The sequence below is a fragment of the Lithobates pipiens genome, unplaced genomic scaffold (assembly GCF_037356315.1).
Source record: "Lithobates pipiens isolate NorthernLeopardFrog02 unplaced genomic scaffold, aLitPip1_a1.2 Scaffold_13, whole genome shotgun sequence".
Taxonomy (NCBI): Eukaryota; Metazoa; Chordata; class Amphibia; order Anura; family Ranidae; genus Lithobates; species Lithobates pipiens.
In genome coordinates this window covers 207,742,617-207,767,644 of record NW_027507718.1, presented here as the reverse complement: position 1 = coordinate 207,767,644, position 25,028 = coordinate 207,742,617, and the positions used below count along the sequence as shown (strand labels likewise).

Genomic DNA, 25,028 nt, shown 5'->3' with positions numbered 1-25,028 from the left:
GCAGAGTATTGCAGGGTATTGCAGAGTAATGGCAGGGAATTGAGGGGTTAAATTTCGGTGAGCAGCGATGTGGGCACTGCAGATGCAGCCCACAGCGCTGCTGACACCGATCTCTTCCCCCTCCTCTGTACCGATCGGTACAGAGAGGGGGAGGGAGGAACCGGCGTCATAACATAACGCCGGTTTGTTTACAAGTGATCATTCCGTCATTTGACGGAGCGATCACGTGGTAAACAGCCACGATCCATGATGCGCCGGGTTCACGGATGCTCTCGAGTGCGCACCCCAGGGGGCGCGAGAGCGGAATTCTGGGAGGACTTCATATGACGGCCTCCCAGAGTTAAACAACCGCCCTGTAGCTATGGGCTGGTTGTTAAGTGGTTAAAAGGACTTTTGTGGACCTAATAGTAACAGACTGACTGTCCCTGCTCCACACAGCGTCCTTTCCCTACACTGACAAAAGACAGAATGTAAAATGGCCACCAGATCAGGTCTATTTAAAAGGTAGGGGGTATGTCCATGTGCTGAAATGTCTCAATTGGCTGTCCTGTACCCCATGATGGATGTGTCATGGGTCAAAGTTCTTCACAATGTAAACGAATGTGTCCACCGCAAACAGCGCCAGAAGTCCGCCAGGTTGGGGGAACCGCGAACGAGCAAAGTTCGCCGCCATCCGACCGCCGGGCGAACCGCAGGCCATCTCACTATATTTATTGGTTTGCACAAAGGTTATAGCGTCTACAAACTATGGGATAGATTTATGGAATTATTTATTTTACGTTTTTTACTAGTAATGGCGGCGATCAGCAATTTTTACATTGCAGGGGACGAATCGGACACTAAGGGTCACTTTTTAGGAACCAGTGATACCGTGATCAGTGTTAAAAAAATACACTCTCACCATACTAATCCTGGCTCGCAGTCTCCGCACTAATTCATCTCAAAGGTGTTCTATCGGGTTGAGGTCCGTTCTCTGTGCAGGACAGTGAAGTTCCTCCACCCCAAACTCCCTCATCCATGTCTTTATAGACCTTGCTTTGTGCACTGGTCCAAATAATTTGGTGGAGGGGGAATTATGGTGCGGGGTTGTTTTTCAGAGGTTGGGCTTGGCCCCTCAGTTCCAGTGAAGGGAACTCTTAAGGTGTCAGCATACGAAGACATTTTGGACAATTTCATGCTCCCAACTACGTGGGAACAGTTTGGGGATGGCCCCTTCCTGTTCCAACATTACTGTGCACCAGTTCACAAAGCAGGGTCCATAAATATATGAATGAGTGAGTTTGGGGTGGAAAAACTTGACTGGCCTGCACAGAGTCCTGACCTCAACCCGATAAAACACCTTTGGGATGAATTAGAGCAAAAACTGCAAGCCAAGCCTTCTCATCCCCATCAGTAGCTGACCTCACAAATGCACTTCTGAAAGAATGGTGAAACCTTCCCATAAACACAGTCCTAAACCTTGTGGACAGCTTTCCCAGAAGAGTTAAAGCTGTTATAGCTGTAAAGGATGGGCCAATCAATATTGAACCCTAGGAATCAAGAATGGGATGCCATTAAAGTTCATGTGCATGTAAGGGCAGGTGTCCCAATACTTTTGGTAATATAGTGTAGCTAGGAAGGAGGCAGCAGCTTCATAACAACCACTTGTCTTTGCTCTGAGCACTTTTCCGAGACAAGAAGCAGCAAGAAGAATGCAGGGGAATAGAACGCTGAAATGTTCCCTCTGTCTCTGCATTCTTCTCGCTGCTGCTCGTCTCAGAAAAGTGGGGCCAAAACAAGTGGCTGTTATGAAGCTGCCATCTCCATGCTAGCTATGTTGTCATACGGGAGAGTGAGTTAGCCCAGTCCAACCTTATCTAGAGTTAGGAAGCAACTAGCAACATAATACAAAGTACTACATGCAATTTTTCTCATGAAGAAAAGACCTGTGAAAAAAAACATTTAAAAGAGGAGTTTTGCTTAAGAAAAAAATTTAAAGCCAGCAGCTACAAATACTGCGGCTGCTGACTTTCAATAATCGGAAACTTACCTGTCCCAGGTCAGTGGCCGAATTACCAGGGTCGCAACAGTCGCAGTTGCGACTGGGCCCTGGAATTCCATCACTGTGGGGGAGGAGGGGGTTGCTATCCACAGGGCTGTGAGTGGAGAGCGTGTCTCTCATGTAACAGCAGCACAGAGACACAGAGATTGAAGTTTAATTTCCCCCTTGTCCTCTCTCGCACGGGACACAAAACACACAGAGGGTCTGCTCCCCCTTCGCCCCCCCCCCCCCTCCTCTCCTGTGTTCTCATCTCCATCCCCTCCTCTTCTTCTTCCTCTATGGCCTCTTCTGCGAATTTGTCCTCTGAACCAGCGGTGCTCCGTAAGCGTTCAAGTGGCTACGCAAGCAGTCAGGCTAAAAGATGCCATGCAGTGCTTGCGTTGGTGTGCCTAGGGGACAGGAGCCACACTGGGGCAAAGATGCTGTCAGCTCTGCAGGGGTAGACACCACACCAGCTTCAGCCAGTAATGGTTGTATGCAACAATGGCACCAACCTTCTCTCTGCCCTCTGACAGGGACACTTGACCCATGTTCCATGTTTGGCACATGTCCTGAATTTGGTGGTGCAGCAGTTCTTGAGCAGGTACCCAGGCTTAGAGGAGAAGCAGGCCAGAAACGCCTGTGGTCATTTCCACCAACGACAAAGCCAGTGCTTAGTTGGCTGACATTTAAAGGGAATGTGACCTGCCCACCAACTGCCTCATTTGTGACATGGCCACCAGGTGAATCTCAATGTTGGCAATGCTGCAGCAGCTGCACACAGAGCAGAGGGCCATCAATGAGTACCTGTGCGAGTATGGCACCAGGACAGGGTCAGGGGAGATTGGCTTCTTTTTGCCACGAGAGTGGCTACTGATCAAGGATGCATGCACTGTCCTGTCACCATTTGAGGAGGCCACAAGGATGGTGAGCAGTGACAATGCATGCATCAGTGACACTGTCCTTCTAGACTTCCTGTTGAAATCATGGACAAGGCACTTGAGGCTGAACAGCGGGAGGAAGAGGAGGACTTCCTTACCTCTCAAGGCCCCCTTTATCCAGATAGCATTCCTGTGGGCCTGCCAAACACACAGGAAGAAGAGGAGGAGGAGGAGGATTGTGTCAGCATGAATGTAGAGGATAACACTCAGCAGCAGTCTTCAAGGGATGGTTTTCAGTCCCCAGAAACCCAAAGAACAGTGGCGGCCCACCCATAGGGGGCGCCCGGGTGCCGCCCCCCCCTCTCCTTAGGTGTAAAAAAAAAAAAAGTAAAAAAACAAAAAAAAATAAAACGGGCCCTTTAAGACATTTAAAAAAAAAAAAAAAAAATGTCATTTAACAATTTAACATAGTGTTCTGTGGCGCCGGTCACAGTGCACTATGAGAAGCGCCACGTCGATGCAATCACAAGATTGCATCCATGGCGCTTCATTTGCGGGTTAAAAACCCGCCTTGTGGCGCACTGCAGAACGCCGACTAGCTTCCGCCCGTAAAATCACTGTGATTCTACGGGCGGGAGCATTGTCATTCTTAGACAGGCAGTCACTTCCGGCTTTCGGCTGCTTCACGAAACCCGGAAGTGACGTAGGCAGCTCCGTTCCTTAGCCCGAGCGGAGCTGCCAGACAGTGAGAGGTGAGTCACCGCATAAAGGCTTTCTAGCTTCTACTTTGTGGAGAATGTTCGTGCATTTAGCTGAATGAATGCAAAAAGCTTTCACAGCCAGAAAGGTTTCCCCAGGCCAGGCGACTTTTGCCGTGGCCAATCAGAGAATGAGCTCTAAAGGGGGAACTCCACGCCAAATTTCTGAAAAAAAATTTGACGTGGGTTCCCCCTCCGAGAGCATACCAGGCCCTTAGGTCTGGTATGGATTCCAAGGGGAACCCCCTACGCCGAAAAAACGGCGTGGGGGTCCCCCCCAGATCCACACCAGACCCTTATCCGAGCACGCTACCCGGCCGGCCAGGAAAGGGGGTGGGGACGAGCGGGCGGCCCCCCCCTCCTGAGCCGTACCAGGCCGCGTGCCCTCAACATGGGGGGGTGCCTTGGGGGAGGGGGGGCGTGCGGCCCCCCCACCCCAAAGCACCTTGTCCCCATGTTGATGAGGACAAGGGCCTCTTCCCGACAACCCTGGCCGTTGGTTGTCGGGGTCTGCGGGCGGGGGGGCTTATCGGAATCCGGGAGCCCCCTTTAATAAGGGGGCCCCGGATACCGGCCCCCCACCCTATGTGAATGAGTATGGGGTACAATGTACCCCTACCCATTCACCTGTGAAAAAAAGTAAAAAAAAAACACAACACAGGGTTAAAATATTTTATTGCACAGCTCCGGGGGTCTTCCGTCTTCGGGGGTCTTCTCGCCGGACTCCTCCGCTATCTTCTTGTAGCCCTTTTGCTAGCAGAGGAGTCCGGCTTTCTTCCTCGCCGCCGGCCTCTTCTCCTGACTTCGGGGGTCTTGTCCCCCTCTTCGGTTCTTCTGCCGGGCCACCGCGCCTTCTTATAGCTCTTTTAGAGGCGGTGGCCCGGTCGCCATGTGACATCAACCCATGTGACCAACCCATGTGACATCAACCCATGTGACACCGCCCCATTGTCCCTATATAAGTGGCAGCGCAGCGCGTCCCTGGCATTCCGGCCAGGGAGATCGTCGAGGCAACATCTCCTGGAGAAGAAGGAGAAGAAGAAGAAGAAGAAGAACGGGCGGCGGCGGCGGTGGCGGCAGCGGCGGCAGAAGACCGGGCCACCACCTCTAAAAGAGCTATAAGAAGGCGCGGTGGCCCGGCAGAAGAACCGAAGAGGGGGACAAGACCCCCGAAGTCGGGAGAAGAGGCCGGCGGCGAGGAAGAAAGCCGGACTCCTCCGCTAGCAAAAGAGCTACAAGAAGATAGCGGAGGAGTCCCGCGAGAAGACCCCCGAAGACGGAAGACCCCCGGAGCTGTGCAATAAAATATTTTAACCCTGTGTTGTGTTTTTTTTGTACTTTTTTTCACAGGTGAATGGGTAGGGGTACATTTTACCCCATACTCATTCACATAGGGTGGGGGGCCGGTATCCGGGGCCCCCTTATTAAAGGGGGCTCCCGGATTCCGATAAGCCCCCCGCCCGCAGACCCCGACAACCAACGGCCAGGGTTGTCGGGAAGAGGCCCTTGTCCTCATCAACATGGGGACAAGGTGCTTTGGGGTGGGGGGGCCGCACGCCCCCCCTTCCCCAAGGCACCCCCCCATGTTGAGGGCACGCGGCCTGGTACGGCTCAGGAGGGGGGGCCGCCCGCTCGTCCCCACCCCCTTTCCTGGCCGGCCGGGTAGCGTGCTCGGATAAGGGTCTGGTGTGGATCTGGGGGGGACCCCCACGCCGTTTTTTCGGCGTAGGGGGTTCCCCTTGGAATCCATACCAGACCTAAGGGCCTGGTATGCTCTCGGAGGGGGAACCCACGTCAAATTTTTTTTCAGATTACATAAGGGGCGTGTTTTATGAGAAGTGGGAGGGGCCAAAATGATGGGCGGGGTCATGATGGGCGGGGTCTGGCGCCCCCCCATCCAAAAACTTCACCAGCCGCCACTGCCAAAGAATTGTATGTGGCAATCAGTCTTGGATCAGCAGCTATCAAGCATCTGATGCTGATGTAACTGATTGAATTTGCTATGATTGTGGGATCCCTCGAAGACTGCCTATACTGACTATCCTATTCCTCCTCAATCTTGATGATGCTAGCTTCCAACAATATTTTTGGTTTAGGGCACCACCACCCAAGGCCCAATTATTCTGCCCCTGTTTAACAGGGGAATGTAATTACAATTTTTGATCTAATAATTCGCAGCAGGGCCCTTTCCTGCACCCTACAAGAGTAACTGTGAGGGGTTACAGTGTTGTGGCACTACCACCAGCCAAGGCCAAATTTTTCTGCCCCTGTTAAACAGGGGCATGTAATTACAATTCTTGATATAATATTTCAATGCAGGGCCCATTCCTGCGCCTAACGAGTACCTTACAGTGTTCTGGTACCACCAACACCTAAGGCCCAATTTTCTACAGAGTATATAGGACAGGACGTATAGTATATATACTGCTGTTCAGATTATATAGCGCCTGGGGGAGCCCCACACCATTTTTTAAAAAATGTGGGTGCAGGATTCCCCTTAATATCCATACCAGACTTGAAGGGCCTGGTATGGATTTTGGGGGTGACATCCACGCCATTTTTTTTGTATTTTCATCTATATTGCCAGGATCCGACAATACATTACAGCCACAAGCAGTTTTAAATTACATTTTTCTTTCTTTAGAAATGTAATTTTCCTGTGGCACTGTTATAAACATGGGAAAGATGTGCTCCTTTACAGGGATACTAACGACACCCCCCAGGCACGATATTTAAAAGAATATTTCCTTTTTATTGTTTCACTTTAAGCATTATTAAAATCACTGCTCCTGAAAAAATTCAATTTTTAAAACTTTTTTTTGCATTGATCCATGTCCCCTGGCGCAGGACCCGGGTCACCAAACACTTTTTATGGCAATAACTTGCATATAAGCCTTTAAAATTAGCACTTTTGCAGATTTTTCACATTTCTGCCCCATAGACTTCAACGGTGTTCGCATGTTCTGCTGTAAACCAAACTGAGGGTGTTTGGCTCATCCCTAGTCAGGAGTTATCAGGCTGATAACAGAAGAATGGAGCAGGAGAAAGCTACAGGACACCGTGCTTTGAAGAGAGATAACAAAACACTGCAGATATATGTGCCCAGCTCAAATTTCATGAATCAGGTTAACATCCACGTTAAGGTAAGCTGTGTGTAGAAAAGCACATGTAATGGAATATTTTATTAAAATGAATGTGCTGAGGTTTGTGAGTGTTTGCTACATGATGGCTTGTGGCACAGTCATTAAAGGATATACCCCTTCTCACTGTTGACACAGTTTGACCACACTTACAATTTGCTGCTGTTTTTCTTCAAATCCTTTTTTGGGTGGAGGTGTAAAAAAAATGACCAACCCCGGGTGACAGGTGTCCTAAATATGTCACTTCTGGTTGCTATGTGTTATGAAAAAAATTGGATTAATTGCTAATCATTTTTGCACATAATCAATGCTTTTTACATTCCCTAACAGCTCTTGAAGACCGTAATGTCAAGAAGTACATTTAGTGAACTGCATTAAACCACTTCATCCTGGTGAACCTGTGCCTTATTTTTCTATATTGAATATCTTTCAAATAGAACAGATAGATTTTCTAGTTTTTAGAAAATGTACAATGAGCAATAATGCTTAGCTACCCATACCAAGCTGTGACATTCTATCTTGTTTGATAAAAAATGGTTTGTATTTTATTGTTATTGGTCCTTTAAAAAGAAAGAAAGTGCCTTATTCAGGTGATTAATTGACCACCTTACTACTGCCATTGCCATCATCTTGCACAACGCATGTTTCTGCACACTGTCACATGACAGCTTCTATAGTTGTCTAAGGAAGGAAACGTAACAAGCCATTTGATGCCAAGAAACAGGCCTTTCAGCATCTCGAGGAGGTGAAAGGTGAAAGTTGGACCTCGCATAGCACCATAGCAATTACTTTATGAAAACTGAACATGTAATGTTTACATAAGTATGTCCCTATGGTGTGACAGCAGAGAATAATTCTCCTTTCAGCCCTGTGTTATGACGTTAGAATATTTCTCAGTATGGCTTAGACTGCTGAGAACTTTCATCCTCAATTTATGAAGGTGTTAACTTCTTAACGTATATGTAAACCTAATCACTAAAGGCTCATATAAGCTGTATCATATTAATGTAACATACCTGTTTCTTGCCATTTTCTATATTTTTAGTTCTGACAGTCTCCATTAAAGAATTCCTGGTTATCCTGCCATGAACATTCTTGTTCCTGGTAAAGGACGACAGCACTCTTTTTCTGTCTCCCAACTGTGCTCCTGCATTGTCAGCCTCTTACACAAGCTTCTGATTGGGACTACAAGTGGCGGTTTAAACACACACAATAACAGCATGATCTGCTGGTGTTGCCTTGACATATGCCATACAGTCACTACTAAAATGCATGTTGACATGATGTGGCTACACAATAATTAGATCAGCAGCACTGAGGTGCAACAAAGCATTAAAAAGGTGATTTTGTTCTTAACTGCTTCTTGCCTGGTCCATGTAATGGGCAGACTTGAGAAGCATTGATGCAGGTGGATGTACATCAAAAGTTTGCTTTTCAAAATGTGGTCATTTGTGTTTCTCCTGCCTTGGCGCGTGATAGACTAAACAAATATGATAGGTAGTCTGGAAATTAGATGCATAATTTATGTGTAATCTATGCTCCTAGAAAGTCCAAGGGTGCTCCTCGGATTTTGGGCCTCTCTGTGTATCTAGGCTATGAAAAAGTCTCACACATGTGGTATCCCCATACTCAGGAGGCATAGCAGAATGTGGTTTGGGATGTAAATGTAAGTATGCCTATGCTGTGTGTAAGGCGTAACTTGTTAAAATTACAACTTTGTAAAAAAAAAAAAAAGAAAAAAAAATTTGATTTCTTAATTTTCAAAAAAATGTATTGATTTGGCTGTCTACTTTCCAAAAAGGGGTAGTTGGTGGGGGTATTTGTACTGTTCTAGCATTTTAGGGCCTCAAGAACTGAAATAGGTGGACTGATTAATTTTTATATATATATATATATATATATATATATATATATATATATATATACTGTGAGGGGGTTAGCTCGGCAGCGGGTGTGTGTGACCCCCTGGATGGGTTCACAACACAAAATCAGGCACAGCAGACAGCGTTGTAGGTGCAAAAAAACAAAAGATGCGGTTTATTTATGCTCCATGCAGTGATACATATAACAGCCAAACAAAAATAAAACATGAAAATAAATCCTGGTCAGCTTGACCTCTAACTACACACTTATATTCCCTGTCTAACAACTGAGAGCAGCCTTGTGCTGCCCCAGTCCCTGTCCCTGTTGTAGAGGTTTGCCACACAGGCGTTAACTCACCGCACAGAACAGGTGTCACACTCCCCAGTCTATACAACACAAAAACTGGTTCCAGGATGGAGCATCTCCCTAAGCATGCTGGGGTTTTTTGTAGAGGTCTTAATGAGCCCACTTACTTCAGCTGGGCTCATTAACTCTTCCCCTCTAATTGTAAAGGTCTGCATAAAGCCTGAATCTAGGGCACACATATTTCCCATCCTGGATACAACCAGGTGACTTTACCTGCTTGCTGCCACAATATATATATATATATATATATATATATATATATATATATATATATATATATACACACACCATAGTTTGTAGATTCTATAACTTTCACACAGACTAAATAAAATGCACTAAGTTGTTTTGTTTTTTTCCACCAAATAAATGTAGCAGTTTATTGCTGACCAAAATCTATGAATTATTTATTTTTTATAACATAGACTAAGAAAATTGGAAATTAAAAATTGATTAGAAAAAAGTATTAAAAAGTAAAAAAAAAAAAAAAAAACAGTGGTGATTAAATACCACCAACACAAAGCTCTACCTGTCTAAAAAAATGATATGCAATTCATATGAGTACAGTCAGGGGCGTAACTAGAGATCACAGGGCCCCATAGCAAAATGTTGTATGGGCCCCCCCCCCCCCCCCCACCAAAAAAAAATGAACTAATGCTATTAAACAACAGACTACCACACCCATGTGGCACAGTACCCAGGCAACAGCTTATATAAATTTTGAACAACAAAGTATGCAGTATACTCTATGCAGCCCCTGAAGGGAACACATTGCTGACCTCCAGGCCTTTTAACCAATTTCTGTTCTGTTATATAAAATGAAATAGTTCAACTCACCATAATGCAAAATCAGTGGGATCCCTGAGCGTGTCACTTGCCATCATCGCCTGCCACCAGATGCAGATTGTAACTTGTCAAACGTTGCGGAATGTCACCTACCACATGTTGCGGATTGTCCACTTGCCACATCCCAGATTGTCACTTGCCAAGTCACCTGCCACACATTATGGATTGTCACTTGCCACATCCTGGATTGTCACTTGCCACACATTATGGATTGTCACTTGCCACGTCCTGGATTGTCACTTGCCACGTCACTTGCCACACATTATGGATTGTCACTTGCCACGTCCTGGATTGTCACTTGCCACACATTATGGATTGTCACTTGCCACGTCCTGGATTGTCACTTGCCACACATTAAGGATTGTCACTTGTCACATCACCTGCTACACATTGCGGATTGTCCACTTGCCACGTCGCCTGCCACCAGATGCAGATTGTCACTTGTCACACTTTGCAGAATGTCACCTGCCACATGTTGCGGATTGTCCACTTGCCACGTCCCGGATTGTCACTTGCCACGTTACCTGCCACACATTACGGATTGTCACTTGCCATGTCCTAGATTGTCACTTGCCACGTCTCGGGTTGTCACTTGCCACGTCACCTGCCACACATTACGGATTGTCACTTGCCATGTCACCTGCCACACATTACGGATTGTCACTTGTCTTGTCACGGATTTTCACTTGCCACGTCACCTGCCACATGTTACGGATTGTCACTTGCCACATCCAGGTTGTCACTTGCCACGTCACCTGCCACACATTACGGATTGTCACTTGCCACGTCCTAGATTGCCACACATTACAGATTGTCACTTACCACATCCTAGATTGTCACTTGCCACACATTATGGATTGTCACTTGCACGTCCCGGGTTGTCACTTGCCACGCCACCTGCCACACATTACGGATTGTCACTTGTCATGTCACGGATTTTCACTTGCCACGTCACCTGCCACATGTTACGGATTGTCACTTGCCACATCCAGGTTGTCCCTTGCCATGTCACCTGCCACACGTTACGGATTGTCACTTGCCACGTCCCTGGTTGTCACTTGCCACGTTGCCTGCCACACATTATGGATTGTCATTTGCCATGTCATGGATTTTCACTTGCCACATCACCTGCCACATGTTACGGATTGTCACTTGCCACATCCAGGTTGTCACTTGCCATGTCACCTGCCACACGTTACGGATTGTCACTTGCCACGTCCCGGGTTGTCACTTGCCACGTCGCCTGCCACACATTATGGATTGTCACTTGCTCTGCCACTTTCCTGCTGTGTCACAGAGTCAGGCAGCAGATTATCAGTCAGGCAGCAGAGAGATAATGTCATCTCTCTGCTTCCTGGCTGCCTGCACAGTGAGGGGGAACTGCACTACAGGGATGAGAGGGCAGCGAGAGATGATGTCATCTCTATGCTCCCCCGCCCGTCAGCTCCCTGATTGGCCAGCCCACTCATGCCCACTCTCATCTGCCTCCCAGTCCCACTATCACCCGCGGAGCCGCTCGCGGACCACCCGCGGAGCCGCTGACTACCCGCGGGCCGCCCGCGGACCACCCGCGGAGCCGCGGACCACCCGCGGAGCCGCGGACCACCCGCGGACCACCCGCGGACTACCCGCGGACCACCCGCGGAGCCGCGGGCCGCCCGCGGACCACCCGCGGAGCCGCGGACCACCCGCGGAGCCGCGGGCCGCCCGCGGACCACCCGCGGACAGCCCGCTCTCACCCACTATCTCCCGCGGAGCCACGGAGCCTATCCTCACCGGGCCCCACTTGACTGCGGGCCCCATAGCGCCCGCATGTGTTGCTATGGCGGTAGTTCCGCCACTGAGTACAGTGTTGCATGAGTAATTGCCATTCAAAGTCATTGTCATTCAGAAAACTGAAAAATGGCCAGGGCAGGAAGGGGGTGAAACAGTCCAGTCTTGAAGTAGTTAAATGAAGACTGTCTATCATAAACAGACCAAACTAAATGCCATTGTATATGGTTTACATCTACTACAGAACTAACATGCAGCCTAAAAAAAAGGTTTTGCAATAAACTGAAGAAAGAAAAGAAACAAAACAAAAGTAATGTTTAGTTTGCCCTTTGCTTTTGGTCTTACCTTTCCTTTAGCAATGATAAAGAAAGTGCATCCCTCCTCTCCTTCGCGAATAATGTAATGTCCCTTTTCATAATATTCCTGGAATTAGAGTAACAATTATAAATAATAATGCAGTACTTTAATAAAAAAATATATATTGTGGAAACTAAAACTCCAATAGTCTATAGTGTAACTAAAATAAAAAAATAAAATGTGTTTGAATAATTGTGCACACCCTCTTATAACTGGGGATGTAGCTGTGTTCAGAATTAAGAAATCATTCTAACTCATGTTAAATAGGATTCGGTACACACCTGCCATCATTTAAAGTGCCTCTGATTAACCCTAATATGAAGTTCAGCTGTTTTAGTAGGTCTTCCCTGACATTTGCTTAGTCGTATTCTACAGCAAAAGCCATGGTCCACAGAGAGTTTCCAAAGCATCATAGGGATCTCATTGTTAACCAATGACTTTTGGTCTTTTTGACCCCAGATCTCATATTTAAGGAGTCCTGCCATGCTTTTTTCTATTACAAGGGATGTTTACATTCCTTGTAATAGGAATAAAAGTGACACATTTTTTAAAAAAAAAACAGTGCACAATAAAAAAAAAAAAAGGTAAAATAAATATGAAAAAAAAAAATTAAACGCGCCCCATCCCGACGAGCTTGTGTGCAGAAGCAAATGCATACATGACTAGTGCCCGCATATGAAAATGGTGTTCAAACCACACATGTGAGGCATTGCCGCGTTCGAGTGAGAGCAATAATTCTAGCCCTAGACCTCCTCTGTAACTTAAAAACGCAACCTATAGAATTTTTTAAGTGTCGCTTATTGAGATTTTTAAGCGTAAAATTTTGTCACCATTCCAGGAGCAGACGCAATTTTGAAGCATGACATGTTGGGTATAAATTTACTCGGCGCAACATTATCTTTCACAGTATAAAAAAAAAATTGGGATAACTTTACTGTTGTCTTATTTTTTAATTTAAAAAAAGTGTATTTTTTCCAAAAAAAGTGCTCTTGTAAGACTACTGCGCAAATACGGTGTGACAGAAAGTATTGCAACGCCCGCCATTTTATTCTCTAGGATGTTAGAAAAAAAATGTATAATGTTTGGGGGTTCTAAGTAGTTTTCTAGCAAGAAAACCAGTTTTTAACTTGTAAACAACAAATCTCGGTCTTTAAGTGGTTGAAAGGTAGGTCAGGAGAAGGGTACAAAAGATTTTTCAAGGCATTAGATATACCATGGAACACAGTGAAGATAGTCATCATCAATTGGAGAATTTATGGCACAACAGTGACATTACCAAGAACTGGATGTCCCTTCAAATTTATGAAAGCATGAGAAGAAAACTGGCCAGGGAGGCTGCCAAGAGGCCTACAACAACATTAAAGGAGCTGCACATTTAACAACAATCTGCTGTATTCTTCATATGTCTGGGCTACGGGGTAGAGTGGCAAGACGGAAGCCTTTTCTTGCCAAGAAAAACACCCAAGCCTGGCTAAACTTTGCAAAAACACATCTGAAGTCTCCCAAAAGCATGTGGGAAAATGTGTTATGGTCTGATGAAACCAAGGTTGAACTTTTTGGCCACAGTTCCAAAAGATACGTTTGGAGCAAAAACAGCATTGCACATCACCAAAAGAACACCATACCCAACGTGGTGATGGCAGCATCATGCGTTGGGGCTGTTTTACTTCAGCTGGAACAGGAGTCTTTGTCAAGGTAGAGGGAACTATGAACCGTTCCAAATACCAGTCAATATGGGCACAAAACCTTAAGGCTTCTGCTAGAAAGCTGAATATGAAGAGGAACTTCATTTTTCAGCATGACAACTACCCAAAGCATACATCCAAATCAACAAAGTAATGGCTTTACCAAAAGAAGATTAAAGTTTTGGAATGGCCCAGCCAGAGCCCAGACATGAATCTCATTGCAAATCTGTGGGGTGATCTGAAGAGGGCTTTGCACAGGAGATACGCTCGCAATTTTATAGATTTGGAGTGTTTTTGCTAAGAAGAGTGGGCAAATATTGCCAAGTCAAGATGTGCCATGTTCATGCCCAAAAAGACTGAGTGCTGTAATAAAATCAAAAGTATTAGTTTAAGGGTGTGCACACTTATGCAATCATATTATTATTTTTTTTTATTTTTACTTCCCTCATCTTAAACAATTTCAGTTTATTGTTCAACTGAGTTGTACAGTTTATAGGTCACATTAAAGGTGGAAAAAGTTCTGAAATGACTTATCTTTATCTCATTTTTTACATCACAGACACCTGACATTTTAACAGGAGGGTGTAGACTTTTTAGATCCACTGTACAGCAAGCTGAAGACAGCAGATATACATGTAATACTTATGTAGGGAGTTTTGCTTAATCTTTGTATATCATCTGAGGCTGTTCACTTCACTGGATATATATGAGGGTTTACATCCACTTTAAGTACTGGCATGCAACTTTTTAGGTTTAACACTAGCATTCTTAAGTATGATAAAGTAATTGATAAAATAATATAATTGGACAGATAGTAAATAATGACAAAGCTGGAACTTACTGAAGGGAATGGTTTCCTCTAAAGTCCAGATGAAGTTAAATGTAAAATCATGAATCTAAATTGAGGATGCAGGGGCTCCAAAAATAAAATTTACTGTCACTTCCTGTCCTGCTAACAATAGCACAGCACCAGACCGGAAGTGAGAGAAACTCTGCGACAGATTTTTGAGAGCTACCCTTATTTTCTGCTTGGTAAAGGTTGTCATCAAGAAATGAGGAGCCCCAGATAGCAGTAAAAATCTGATAGGAGTTCTAATTCTGTGATGGGTCACAGTAATCACATAGTACAGAGACACTCCCATTGTCTCTGTACCATTCGCTTGTATTTCACTGTGTCCAATAACAACTTTTTTTTTTTTTGCAAATATAATTTTAGTAACTTTTTTTTGCAGGAATAAACAAGGTTTGTACAGTTGGTCATATTTTGTAATAAAGAAGGTCACAGCTTCTCACTATTGGTAAATAGACATGTGCAAAAGGAAAAAATTTGTTTAGTTTCGTTTCGTTTTAATTCGTTAATTCATTAATTTTCGTTTAGTTATATTCGTTGACTTCCTTAAATTCGTTTTCGTATTTCGTTTCGTTTTCTATCGAATTCGAAAAATCGGCCACATTCGAAAATATTTCTACCGGATTCAAAATGATTTAAACATGATTCGACATTATTTCAACCGCATTCGAAATGATTTCAACATGATTCGACATTATTTCAACCACATTCGAAAATATTTTGTGACCTGACTTTAGGACCATGTATCTCGGGGTCACTTGGTGCTAGAAACTCCAAATTTGGATAGTAATAATACTAGCACTACAACATATCCAAATTTGAAGTGTCTAGCACCAAGTGACCCTGAGATGCATGGCCCTAAAGTCGGGTCACAAAATATTTTCGAATGCAGTTGAAATAATGTCGAATCATGTTGAAATCATTTCGAATGCAGTTGAAATAATGTCGAATCATGTTGAAATCATTTCGAATGCGGTTGAAATCATTTCGAATCATGTCGAATTCATTCGAATTCATTCGTTATATTTCTTTCGTATTCGTTGTAGTTTGTTATTTTTTTATTTGGACATTCGGATGCATCCGAATGTCCGAAAGATGCAAAATTCGGCCGAAATTTCGATTCGTTACGAAACGAATTGCACAAGGCTATTGGTAAACATAAGATAGGGAGTTACATTACATCCATCGATCAAGAGTTCCATTTCTCAATGGTTGAGGTGTCTCTTTATTTCGGCGTCTTCGTTTTGAATGTTTTAACCTCCTGTTTGTCTATGTCTGAGAGTAACCCTGTTTACTCTGTCATTGTTCTAATTCAAATAGTCCTTATATTATAAGTGATAGATAAAGTAAGAAAAGTTAGAAAAGAGAGAGAAAAGACAGGGGGGGGGGGGGGGGGGTTGTGAGGAGGGGGGAAGGGTTATGGGGATGGTGATTGGAGGTAGTTGCAGATGGGTTTATATCATGTCTGTAAGATTACTCCTGCCTTGCACTTATCAGGTTTTTCATATCTCGAAGAGGGTTTTACCCTCTTCTGAGTAAATGAAAAGATTCCAGAGAGACCAGGTTTTTTGGTATGTCTCTTGTCTCCAATAACAAATTTATAACAGGGCTGTTATAAATATATAAATATACACATATGTATAATGGCCGTTATAAAGAGGTTATTATCACAGCTATCAACTGTCCTTGATATCGAGGGACTGTCCCTGATTTGGAGCAATGTCCCTCTGTCCCTCATTCCTCTTCATTTATCCATCATTTTGGTCTACTCTATATAGTTGTAGATAAAATGCACTTTTTATCTTTCGTAGAGAATACCCGGTCCGCTTCATTTTCCCAACAGGTCATGGCTGTCGATTTCTGTGGGAGATCAAAGCTGTTAAGGAGGCTATATAACATAGAAATAGTCTCCCTATCTCTTGACATATTAAGACATACATTTTCATGTAAGGACAGTGTATAATTGTCACGCAGAGTATAAAGTGATTCAAAGAAATGTCTTATTTGAAGATATCTATAAAACAAATTTCTAGGGATATCGAACTGTTCCTGTAGTTGTGTAAATGAGTAGAATCGTGAACTATTGGATAATGCCCTAAATGCGGTGAGGGACCTGAGCTCCCACCATTGGAAGTCCTTGGGTAGGTCATAAGCAGGGTAAAATCTCTTATCTCCTAAAAACGAGGATGGAGGGGGGTCTGTCTGTTTAAATTTCTGATGGTATAGGTTCCAAAGGTGAATGGTCTGACCTACTATACTATTCAGCGAGCCAACCTCTCTAGATTTTGCTCCAGGTTACCAAAGAAGTCCTGGGACATAAAATGGAAAGGTTGAAATTAGCTCAAACCTCATCCATGGAATCAGGGCAGGGGAACCAATCTTTTTTTTTATACAATTCTCCTTTAAGAGGGCATGGCAAGGGGTGTGTCCTTTGCCTACATGCTTTTGCTGATAGGTGTCCCTCATTCCCATCTCAAAAAGTTGGGAGATATATATTATTACTTTAAATCCTGCATTGATACTGAATAGCAAACCTGTTAGAATTTCGACAACTCAGCTTATTAATGTTAGGGCAATAGCTTACTGGCCACATGTGAGAAAAATTACCTGTTTATTGCTTTGTACTGATGGCTATATTATTATTGTCATCATTAGTAATGGGCAAATTTGCCCGGGTTCAATTCTGCAAAGTTTTCTTGAATCTTGTTAGAAATTTGGTGAACTTAAAGAGGAAGTAAACCCTGATGAGTTTACTTCCTCTTTCATTCCCTGCAAAGGCAAAGCATAATGGACTACTATGCATCGCATAGTAGCCCATTATGTGTCACTTACCTGACACAGGAGCCAGCGAAGTCACCGCTGTCCCCTGTAGTCCGCCGCATCCATGTTCTCAGTGGGTCTCGCAGCTCCGCCGCTGTCATTCGGCGAAGCCGTGACGTCGTCACTCCCGCGCATGTGCACGGGAGCCGAGACGCGCGGCATTGCGCGCCATCTTCGTTATCGAGGATGCCACGCTCAGTGCGCCTGCGCATCTTCGGGCAAATATCTCCTAAACCGTATAGGTTTGGAAGATATTTCTTGGACCTACAGGTAAGCCTTAATCTAGGCTTACCTGTAGGTCAAAGTGGTTTGTAAGGGTTTACAACCACTTTAAAGTGCTACTAAACCCAAGACCCTGCGTTCACTATATCTGGTCTCCCACCATACACAGAACATGGAAATGCAATTATTTTAGTAAATATAAACTGCTAAATATCTTTTCGCATCAGCAGTATGTAGTAGACTGTCTTATGAGGCTGCATGACCCCTGACCCCCTATCTGGACAGTACTGATTGGTCCTGTGCTGATCACATGCACCCTCCCAAGGAAAAAAAAAAACCCCTCTAGCATAACACACCAAACTGAACATGAGCAGAGTGACCTTAAAGTATGTGTCTGATCAGGAGATGGATTGGACAGCGGAGGAAGGGAAGGATCAGAGAAGACAAGATCAAGCAGCCTTTTTCCACAGTGTGCATGATTAACCCCTTAGATTCCACAGTGAGTATACCAAGCATGCTTTACTGCATATACACACTGATTTTACTGTTGTGGGTTTAGTAACACATTAAATGTAAAGGCAAATCCTAATTTGACTATTTTAAGGCTAATAGGAAATCTACAATGAATAAAAAAAACATACAAATGTGGATGTTCCCATAAATCTGTACCAAAATAAAAAAAAATAAAAAGAAATACCATACAGCTGGGAGAGGATATTTTCATGTGGCTTTGATGCAATAGATATTTTTTTTTTTTTAATTAGCTTCATTAACACAGCAGCTCCCCAATTTGTTTCATTTCAGTTTCAGGTAGCAACACATGGTTTTTCAACAGGCAGTAATTCACCCACTTTGACCAGTATATGCGCTGGTTTCTATCAAACTCTTATTAACAATTAAGAGACTGCAGATGATCCATCAGTGTCAAACAGGTCAGCAGCAGAACAAACATGTAAGAGAATTGTACTTGTCAGGAAGTGCATACCAGCAGGCTAGATGGCACTTCTGGATAGTGTCCTGTGCATAGGCATATGCTAATTTATTTTCATTTACATGCACGTAAGAAATGTGCACATGCTCACGCATGCACGTCTGTTGCTCCCATTTGCGCCAAGCAGGCTATTTCAACTGATCCTGTCTTATGCTTCAGTGCTGTCTTGTCTATAGCATGCCCAGGCATACCTGCAACCTGTTACAGGCATACCCCACTTTTAAGTACACAATGGGGTTTATTTACTAAAGCTGGAAAGTGCAAAATCAGGCTCACTTCTGCATATAAACCAATGAGATTCTAACCTTGGCTAGTTCAATTAAGCTTTGGTAATAAAACCTGGAAGCTCATTGGTTTCTATGCAGAAGTGAAAACCCCATTGTGTACTTAAAAGTGGGGTATGTCTGTATTCTGCATCTGGCTACTGTTACCAACCCAGCTTGTCTTGACTACTCCTGAACTCCATCTGCACTGACCCCGGCCTGCCTCTGACCTCACTTCTGCCTGTGCTCCTTGCTGCTGCTTCACCGATTGGTTACTGACTCGCACAGTATCTTGACTTCACTCCTGCCTATGCATCTGCATCTGATCTGTCTGCCTGTGTATGACCTGGTTCATCTGGCTCTGCCTCTGCCCCCTCACTGCTGGACTGCCTGCTGAGAGCGTCTGCCTATATTCCTCTGGTGCCTGTTTACTGCCTGACTGTTAGCAGCCTGTACCTGTTTGCTGTCACCAGTGCCAGCCTGCTCTTGTCTCCTGCTTACTGGTATCCATCCGGCATTGATGCTCTGCTGTGGTCTACGCACAGTCTTCCCCTGCTTGTTCCAGAGAGTCCGTCCAGCCCTGCTGCTAGCAAGACTAGTAGGCACTTGTGCCACTCTGTACTGCTACACCACCTCTCTGCTCTATCAGGGGCCCAGAGGTGTAAGAGAGGTCTTCCTCATCGTGTCAGGCTATTATACCATGTATGTGATAGCACTAGATACAAAGGGGATGGGCAGTTTATTTTACTACAAGAATTAAGATATTGCAGATGTTAAAACAGTATAAAATTAGCCATCAGCAAGACATTTTTAATAAACAATTACATTTTATCTATGGGGATAGGGGTGCAGTTATAATGCTATAGTGCTATAATGTGAGGTGGTTTAGGTGCACACTGTTCTTGCACTTATATTTTCTATCCCTTTTAAGTGATGTATTGGCAGGCTAAGAACAAAGTGCAGTTCCAAGAACAGATGATCCATAACAAGTGAATGTTCTGCTTTGAACACTCAAATTCCGTATCAACATAAAATAAAATTTAAAAAAATACACAACTACCCTGAAACAAAAAGTTTCTTAATGGCCCTATTCAGTCCCTATGCAGTTTGTCAGCTTTCCCTCCAAAAGGATCAAATTCACCGACACCATGGGGGTTATTTACTACAGGCAAATCCACTTTGCACTGAAAGTGCACTTGGAAGTGCAGTGGCTGTAGATCCGAGGGGGACATGCAAGGAAAAAAAAAACAGCATTTTAGCTTGCACATCATTGGATGATAAAATCAGCAGAGCTTAAACTCATTTCAGATCTACTCCTTAGATTTAGCGCGACTGCACTTACAAGTTGCAATGTAAAGTGGATTTGCCTTTTGTAAATAACCCCCCATGGCTGATATGTATCTTCTCTATTATAATTGGGGGGGGGGGGGGATTGCTTAACTAAAATCCCCCTAATTTGCCCATTTAAACCTGGGCCTAGACAGATTTAATCCGCACATACATTGTTTAAGGACCATGAATCCCAAACCTGCAGGTTTGCCTTAAACGCATGGTAGCAGTGATCTTGCAGCACATTTATAATTATAATTTCCATTACTATTATTATAATCATTACTTCAGCAAAACAAACTGGGGCCATCAGTTCTATTTCCAATACTTTCTCAATCTGCACAAAAATCTCCACACCTTCACCGAATATAGTAGATAGAGATTCACAACAGGTCCTGAAAGTCTGGATTTTACACTGATTGCTCAGATATGCACACATTTCAATTTTGAAAGGCACAGACTTTTCAGGATTAGCTTACCACCACCATTAATAATATTGTTGAGAAGCCTATTAAGGCGAATTACTTTGACTGCCTTCATTTGCTTGTGAGCATACCTTTGTTTTAAAGTCTATCAAGCCTAAAGACCAACAAACAACCTAAACAATCCCTAATCCTACCATTGAAAATAGTAAAAGGTGAAGAGGTAGCAAGCAAAGTGTACTCCCATTAATCCTCATAGCTCTAGATTTAATATCTGGGATCAGAATGGAATTCTCTCGTGGTTATTACGTCTGCTCGCTACATACTCTATTAGAAACACATTTTGTTCTTTTAAAGAAAAATGACTGTGCTCTTTGGTGAAATTACGCTGAATTATTAATTTGTAACATCTGTGTCAGTGTTACGTTACATGGCCAGCCCTCTGGAGGGAACAGATCCAAGAAGACCTGTTCAGAATGATTTCATCATCAAAACCCTGGGAAATGAGAGAGCAAACACTGTATCATCGTGGCATGGAATTAATAAATTCCTCTGGGGAATTTCTATGAAATACTCATTGATACATTGGTGGTGTAATTTACACTTAAGTGCAAAGTGCTCTTTGACTACATTTCAATAAAAGGTTGCTTTTCTTTTTCGTGCAATGATATGATGAACACAGGTCTGACACAAAGTCAACACCTCTGAAATAGTTTCTTTCTGTGAAATCTTTCAGAAATAGAGCATGGAACTCCACTGCACGTATTTGAAGTGGCCAACATCCATATTATGTTTCTGCCCAGGAAAATAAACTCAGTGGGCCTTCTCTTCAGTGTGTCTCATGCACATAGAGAAGCCTTTTTAATGAGCTCTCTTGTGCTTTGGTAAAATTGTTTAGCAAATGTGTCACCTTCTAACATGTTAGAGGAACGCAGAACACCTTTACTGTTCTCTCCCGGTGAGAAGATTTCCCCTTTTCTAATGTTCAAAAAGCCAAAGAAGGTTCTCACCGAGGACCAATTTTTCAATATGAACAAATAAACTTAACTTCACATTTTTAAGACATACGTGTGCTTTGATCTGGTAGAGTGTAGGGCTTATTTATGATTCCTAGTTTAAATAGAAATCCCCTTTCACTTCTGATGTTTTCGTACAGAAACACAGGAAAATCCTCACCTCTTTTGGCCCAGTGTTGTACATACTAAAGTCGAAACTTACATATGCAGTGGTATTCACAGAGGACCATTGGACATGCCATTGTACATGTTTTGTGATGTTACAGATTTTACCTGCAAGTAGTACAGCAACTAAAACCTGAAATTATAGGATTGTCTTACAAAAAAGATGGAATCATGCATGCTGCTACCCCCATGGGTTAAAACATTTAAAGTGTACTTAACATATTTTTCATGTTCTTGCATGCTAAGTAATAAAAAGTGTAAAACTTATAAGTATTTATTACCTCTTACATAGTCTACAGTACTTTTCCAGCAATGCCTCTATCCCAAGAAGGACAACACCATGTTTGTTTAAGCATCATGAACAGTCAGCATTACCTACCGTACTGAAATATGTTTGCCTAGATGAAGCATTAATATACATTCTGGCACCTGAGACTCTATGTTCTATGCCAGGGGTAGGCAACCTGAACTACAAGTCCCACCATGCCACTGGGAGTAATTGCAACTGCCAGCCTTGCAGTGCCTCATGGTAAATGTAGTTCCACAACAGCTGGAGGGCCCCAGGTTGCCTATCCCTGTTCTAGGCGGTGTAAAGACGTGGGTTGATTTATTAGAGGAGTAAAGAATCTTTATACGATTAATTGTGGAAATATTCTCCTCAATTATTTATTAATTTTAAAAGCAAATCTTTATAAACCTATCATCTTCATTATTCATCCGTATATGAATAAAAAATTTGAGCCAAGAATTCTCACGTTCTTTAGTAAATTAGCCCACTTGTCTCAAACAGATCAGCCCCATTAATCTACTGAAATAGTATAATGTACCACAGCATGTTTATTGAGAAATTGGTGTGGTAATTTTGTGGGCAGCAGTTCAAGATTCAACACCAAGAAATATGTATAAATATTATATATAGATAGATAGATAGATAGATAGATAGATAGATAGATAGATAGATAGATAGATAGATAGATAGAAAGATAGATATAGATATAGATATACTATCTATCTATCCATATATATTATCACACCAAAATTACCAAAATTATTATTATCATTATCACAAAAAAAAACAACTGAAAATAAGATTGATTACGATATACCCAACCTTAAAGTGATTGTAAAGTCTCGTAAACATGTATACGTACCTGCTCTGTTGCAGTGGATTTGCACAGAGCAGCCCAGATCCTCCTCTTCTCGGGGTACCTCTTCTGTGATTCTGGCCCCTCCCTCCTGTTCAGTGCCCCCACAGCAAGCAGCTTGCTATGGGGGCACCCGAGCCTAGCCACAGTTCCCTGTGTCCATTCAGACACAAAGCCCTGACCAGGCCCCGTCCCCTCTCTCCCTTGATTGGCTAGCTGACTGTGATTGACAGCAGTGGCAGTCAATGGCACCACTGCTGTGTCTCAGCCAATCAGGAGGGAGAATCTCAGATGGCTGAGACACTCGTGGACATCGCTGAACAGAGAGGGATCTCAGGTAAGTGTTGGGGGCAGAGGGGAGGCTGCTGCACACAGAAGGCTTTTAATCTTAATGCATAGAATGTATTAAGATAAAACCCCTTCTGCATTTACAACCCCTTTAAGTGCATGTGTGCCCAGACAATGCACAATAAAGTACTAATTTAGTCTGTACAAACAGTAAAAGTATCACAAAACAGCTCTGTAGCTACAAGCATTTGAGAGAAATTAATCTTTAAAAGGCCCAACAATGTCATACAGGGTCTTTTCCCTGTATTTTCTATGGCAGAAAGGACTTGGTTTCCTGCCAGCCTTCCAAGGTAAATGACATCTGAACCTGATATCAAAGCACCGCACTAAAATATTTGCTACTGAATTTATTCAGACAACATACCATATCTAGTGTGAAATTATTTGCACAAACAAACAGATTTCATATTTCTATAAACCCTGATAAAGGCGGCGATGTGTGGCCATCATCCACTACTAAAGTGGGGGGACACCTCTCCCGCCAACTATAAAAGTGATCCCGTGGCAAATCCGCCACTGGATACTTTTATCGGAAAGCAGGCCGCCTACTGTAATTAAAGATACTGGGTTTATGGCAGCTTGCTGCTACCATAACTCCGGTATTTCACGTCAAAGTAATGACGTATATTTACATTTAGGCAGCCAGAAAGTGGTTTTAATACAACCTAACCCTCAAAGTATGTCATTAAACCCTAACCTAGTAGTATTGTATTCAATTTCTACTTATTCCAATAAACACGTTTTTTTTTTTTAGAGATGCCCATGCTTGCACCTGAAAGAATAAACAATCACTTTTTACCACATTTTCAAGATCACTGCCAGGCCCCTAGCTTTTTTTTTTTCCTTTAGTATACTACCCTTCACAATTATGCACATGCATTAGTATGTGTTTTGCATTAAAATTGCTGCATGTATTGCAATGCATTTCATACATTTATGTATATTTTTTATGTGTTTTTTTTTCCGCCAAATATACAAAAAGAATAGATTTTCTTCATGGTGCATGTGTTAAAAATACAAAAAATTGCATTAAGCGTGCTTATTTTTGTGTATGACAGTTACAAGGTATTTCAAGGGGCCTGGTTAAAACATGTGACTTCACAAAAATGTAGCATGTCATACATTTTAGAATCCATCAAGCTGCAGTGCATACATGTAAAATATTTATGTCCCATATTATGGGTACAAGTGCACTTTAAATTGAATATGTGCTTTGCTTATGCTAACTGACTTCTTATTTACATCCTTCACCTGGAATTATCTTGCCTTATCATGGGAAATGCCTAACTCTTTTATTAGATTCACATATAGTAAACTTGTTGGCCTTGACGCTGGGAAGATCATGCTTCAGTACAATCACATTGTGAACTAAAACTTGATGCATAAAAAAAGTATCCATGCAACAGGGTTGGCAATGCCAACCTTACTAGACAAGACATGATTCAATCTGATAGCTTGGATGAAGAAATTTTCCGCTACATCAGATTCTTTCTACAAGTGATCCCAGGAGTCTCACGTATGCATATTGTATCAAACACATTTCCATGCATGACACATAAATCATAGCATTTAACTGGATTAAGAGGAATTTCAAAAGCAGACAATGCTATCTGCAGTAGGCATAAAAGTATTATAGGGTCGAGGAAGGGTTGTGATTTAACATTAAAGTGTAACTAAATAATCAATCAATAATCATAAGGTGCCAGATTACATCTTCATTGTTAAATTACATTTTTAGCTGTTAGAGTGCTATTGGAGCCCCTCTCTCCGT

General features: G+C 43.1%; 1 protein-coding gene across 1 annotated transcript in view; it reads right to left on the bottom strand.

Moving 5' to 3' along the window:
• PRKG2 (protein kinase cGMP-dependent 2) overlaps positions 1-25,028 on the bottom strand; it is a 150,047-nt gene that overhangs the window by 86,816 nt on the left and 38,203 nt on the right. Inside the window, exon 7 of the mRNA XM_077476170.1 lies at positions 11,990-12,067. Coding sequence (XP_077332296.1) covers positions 11,990-12,067 — 78 coding nt within the window. The remainder of the gene's footprint in view (positions 1-11,989; positions 12,068-25,028) is intronic.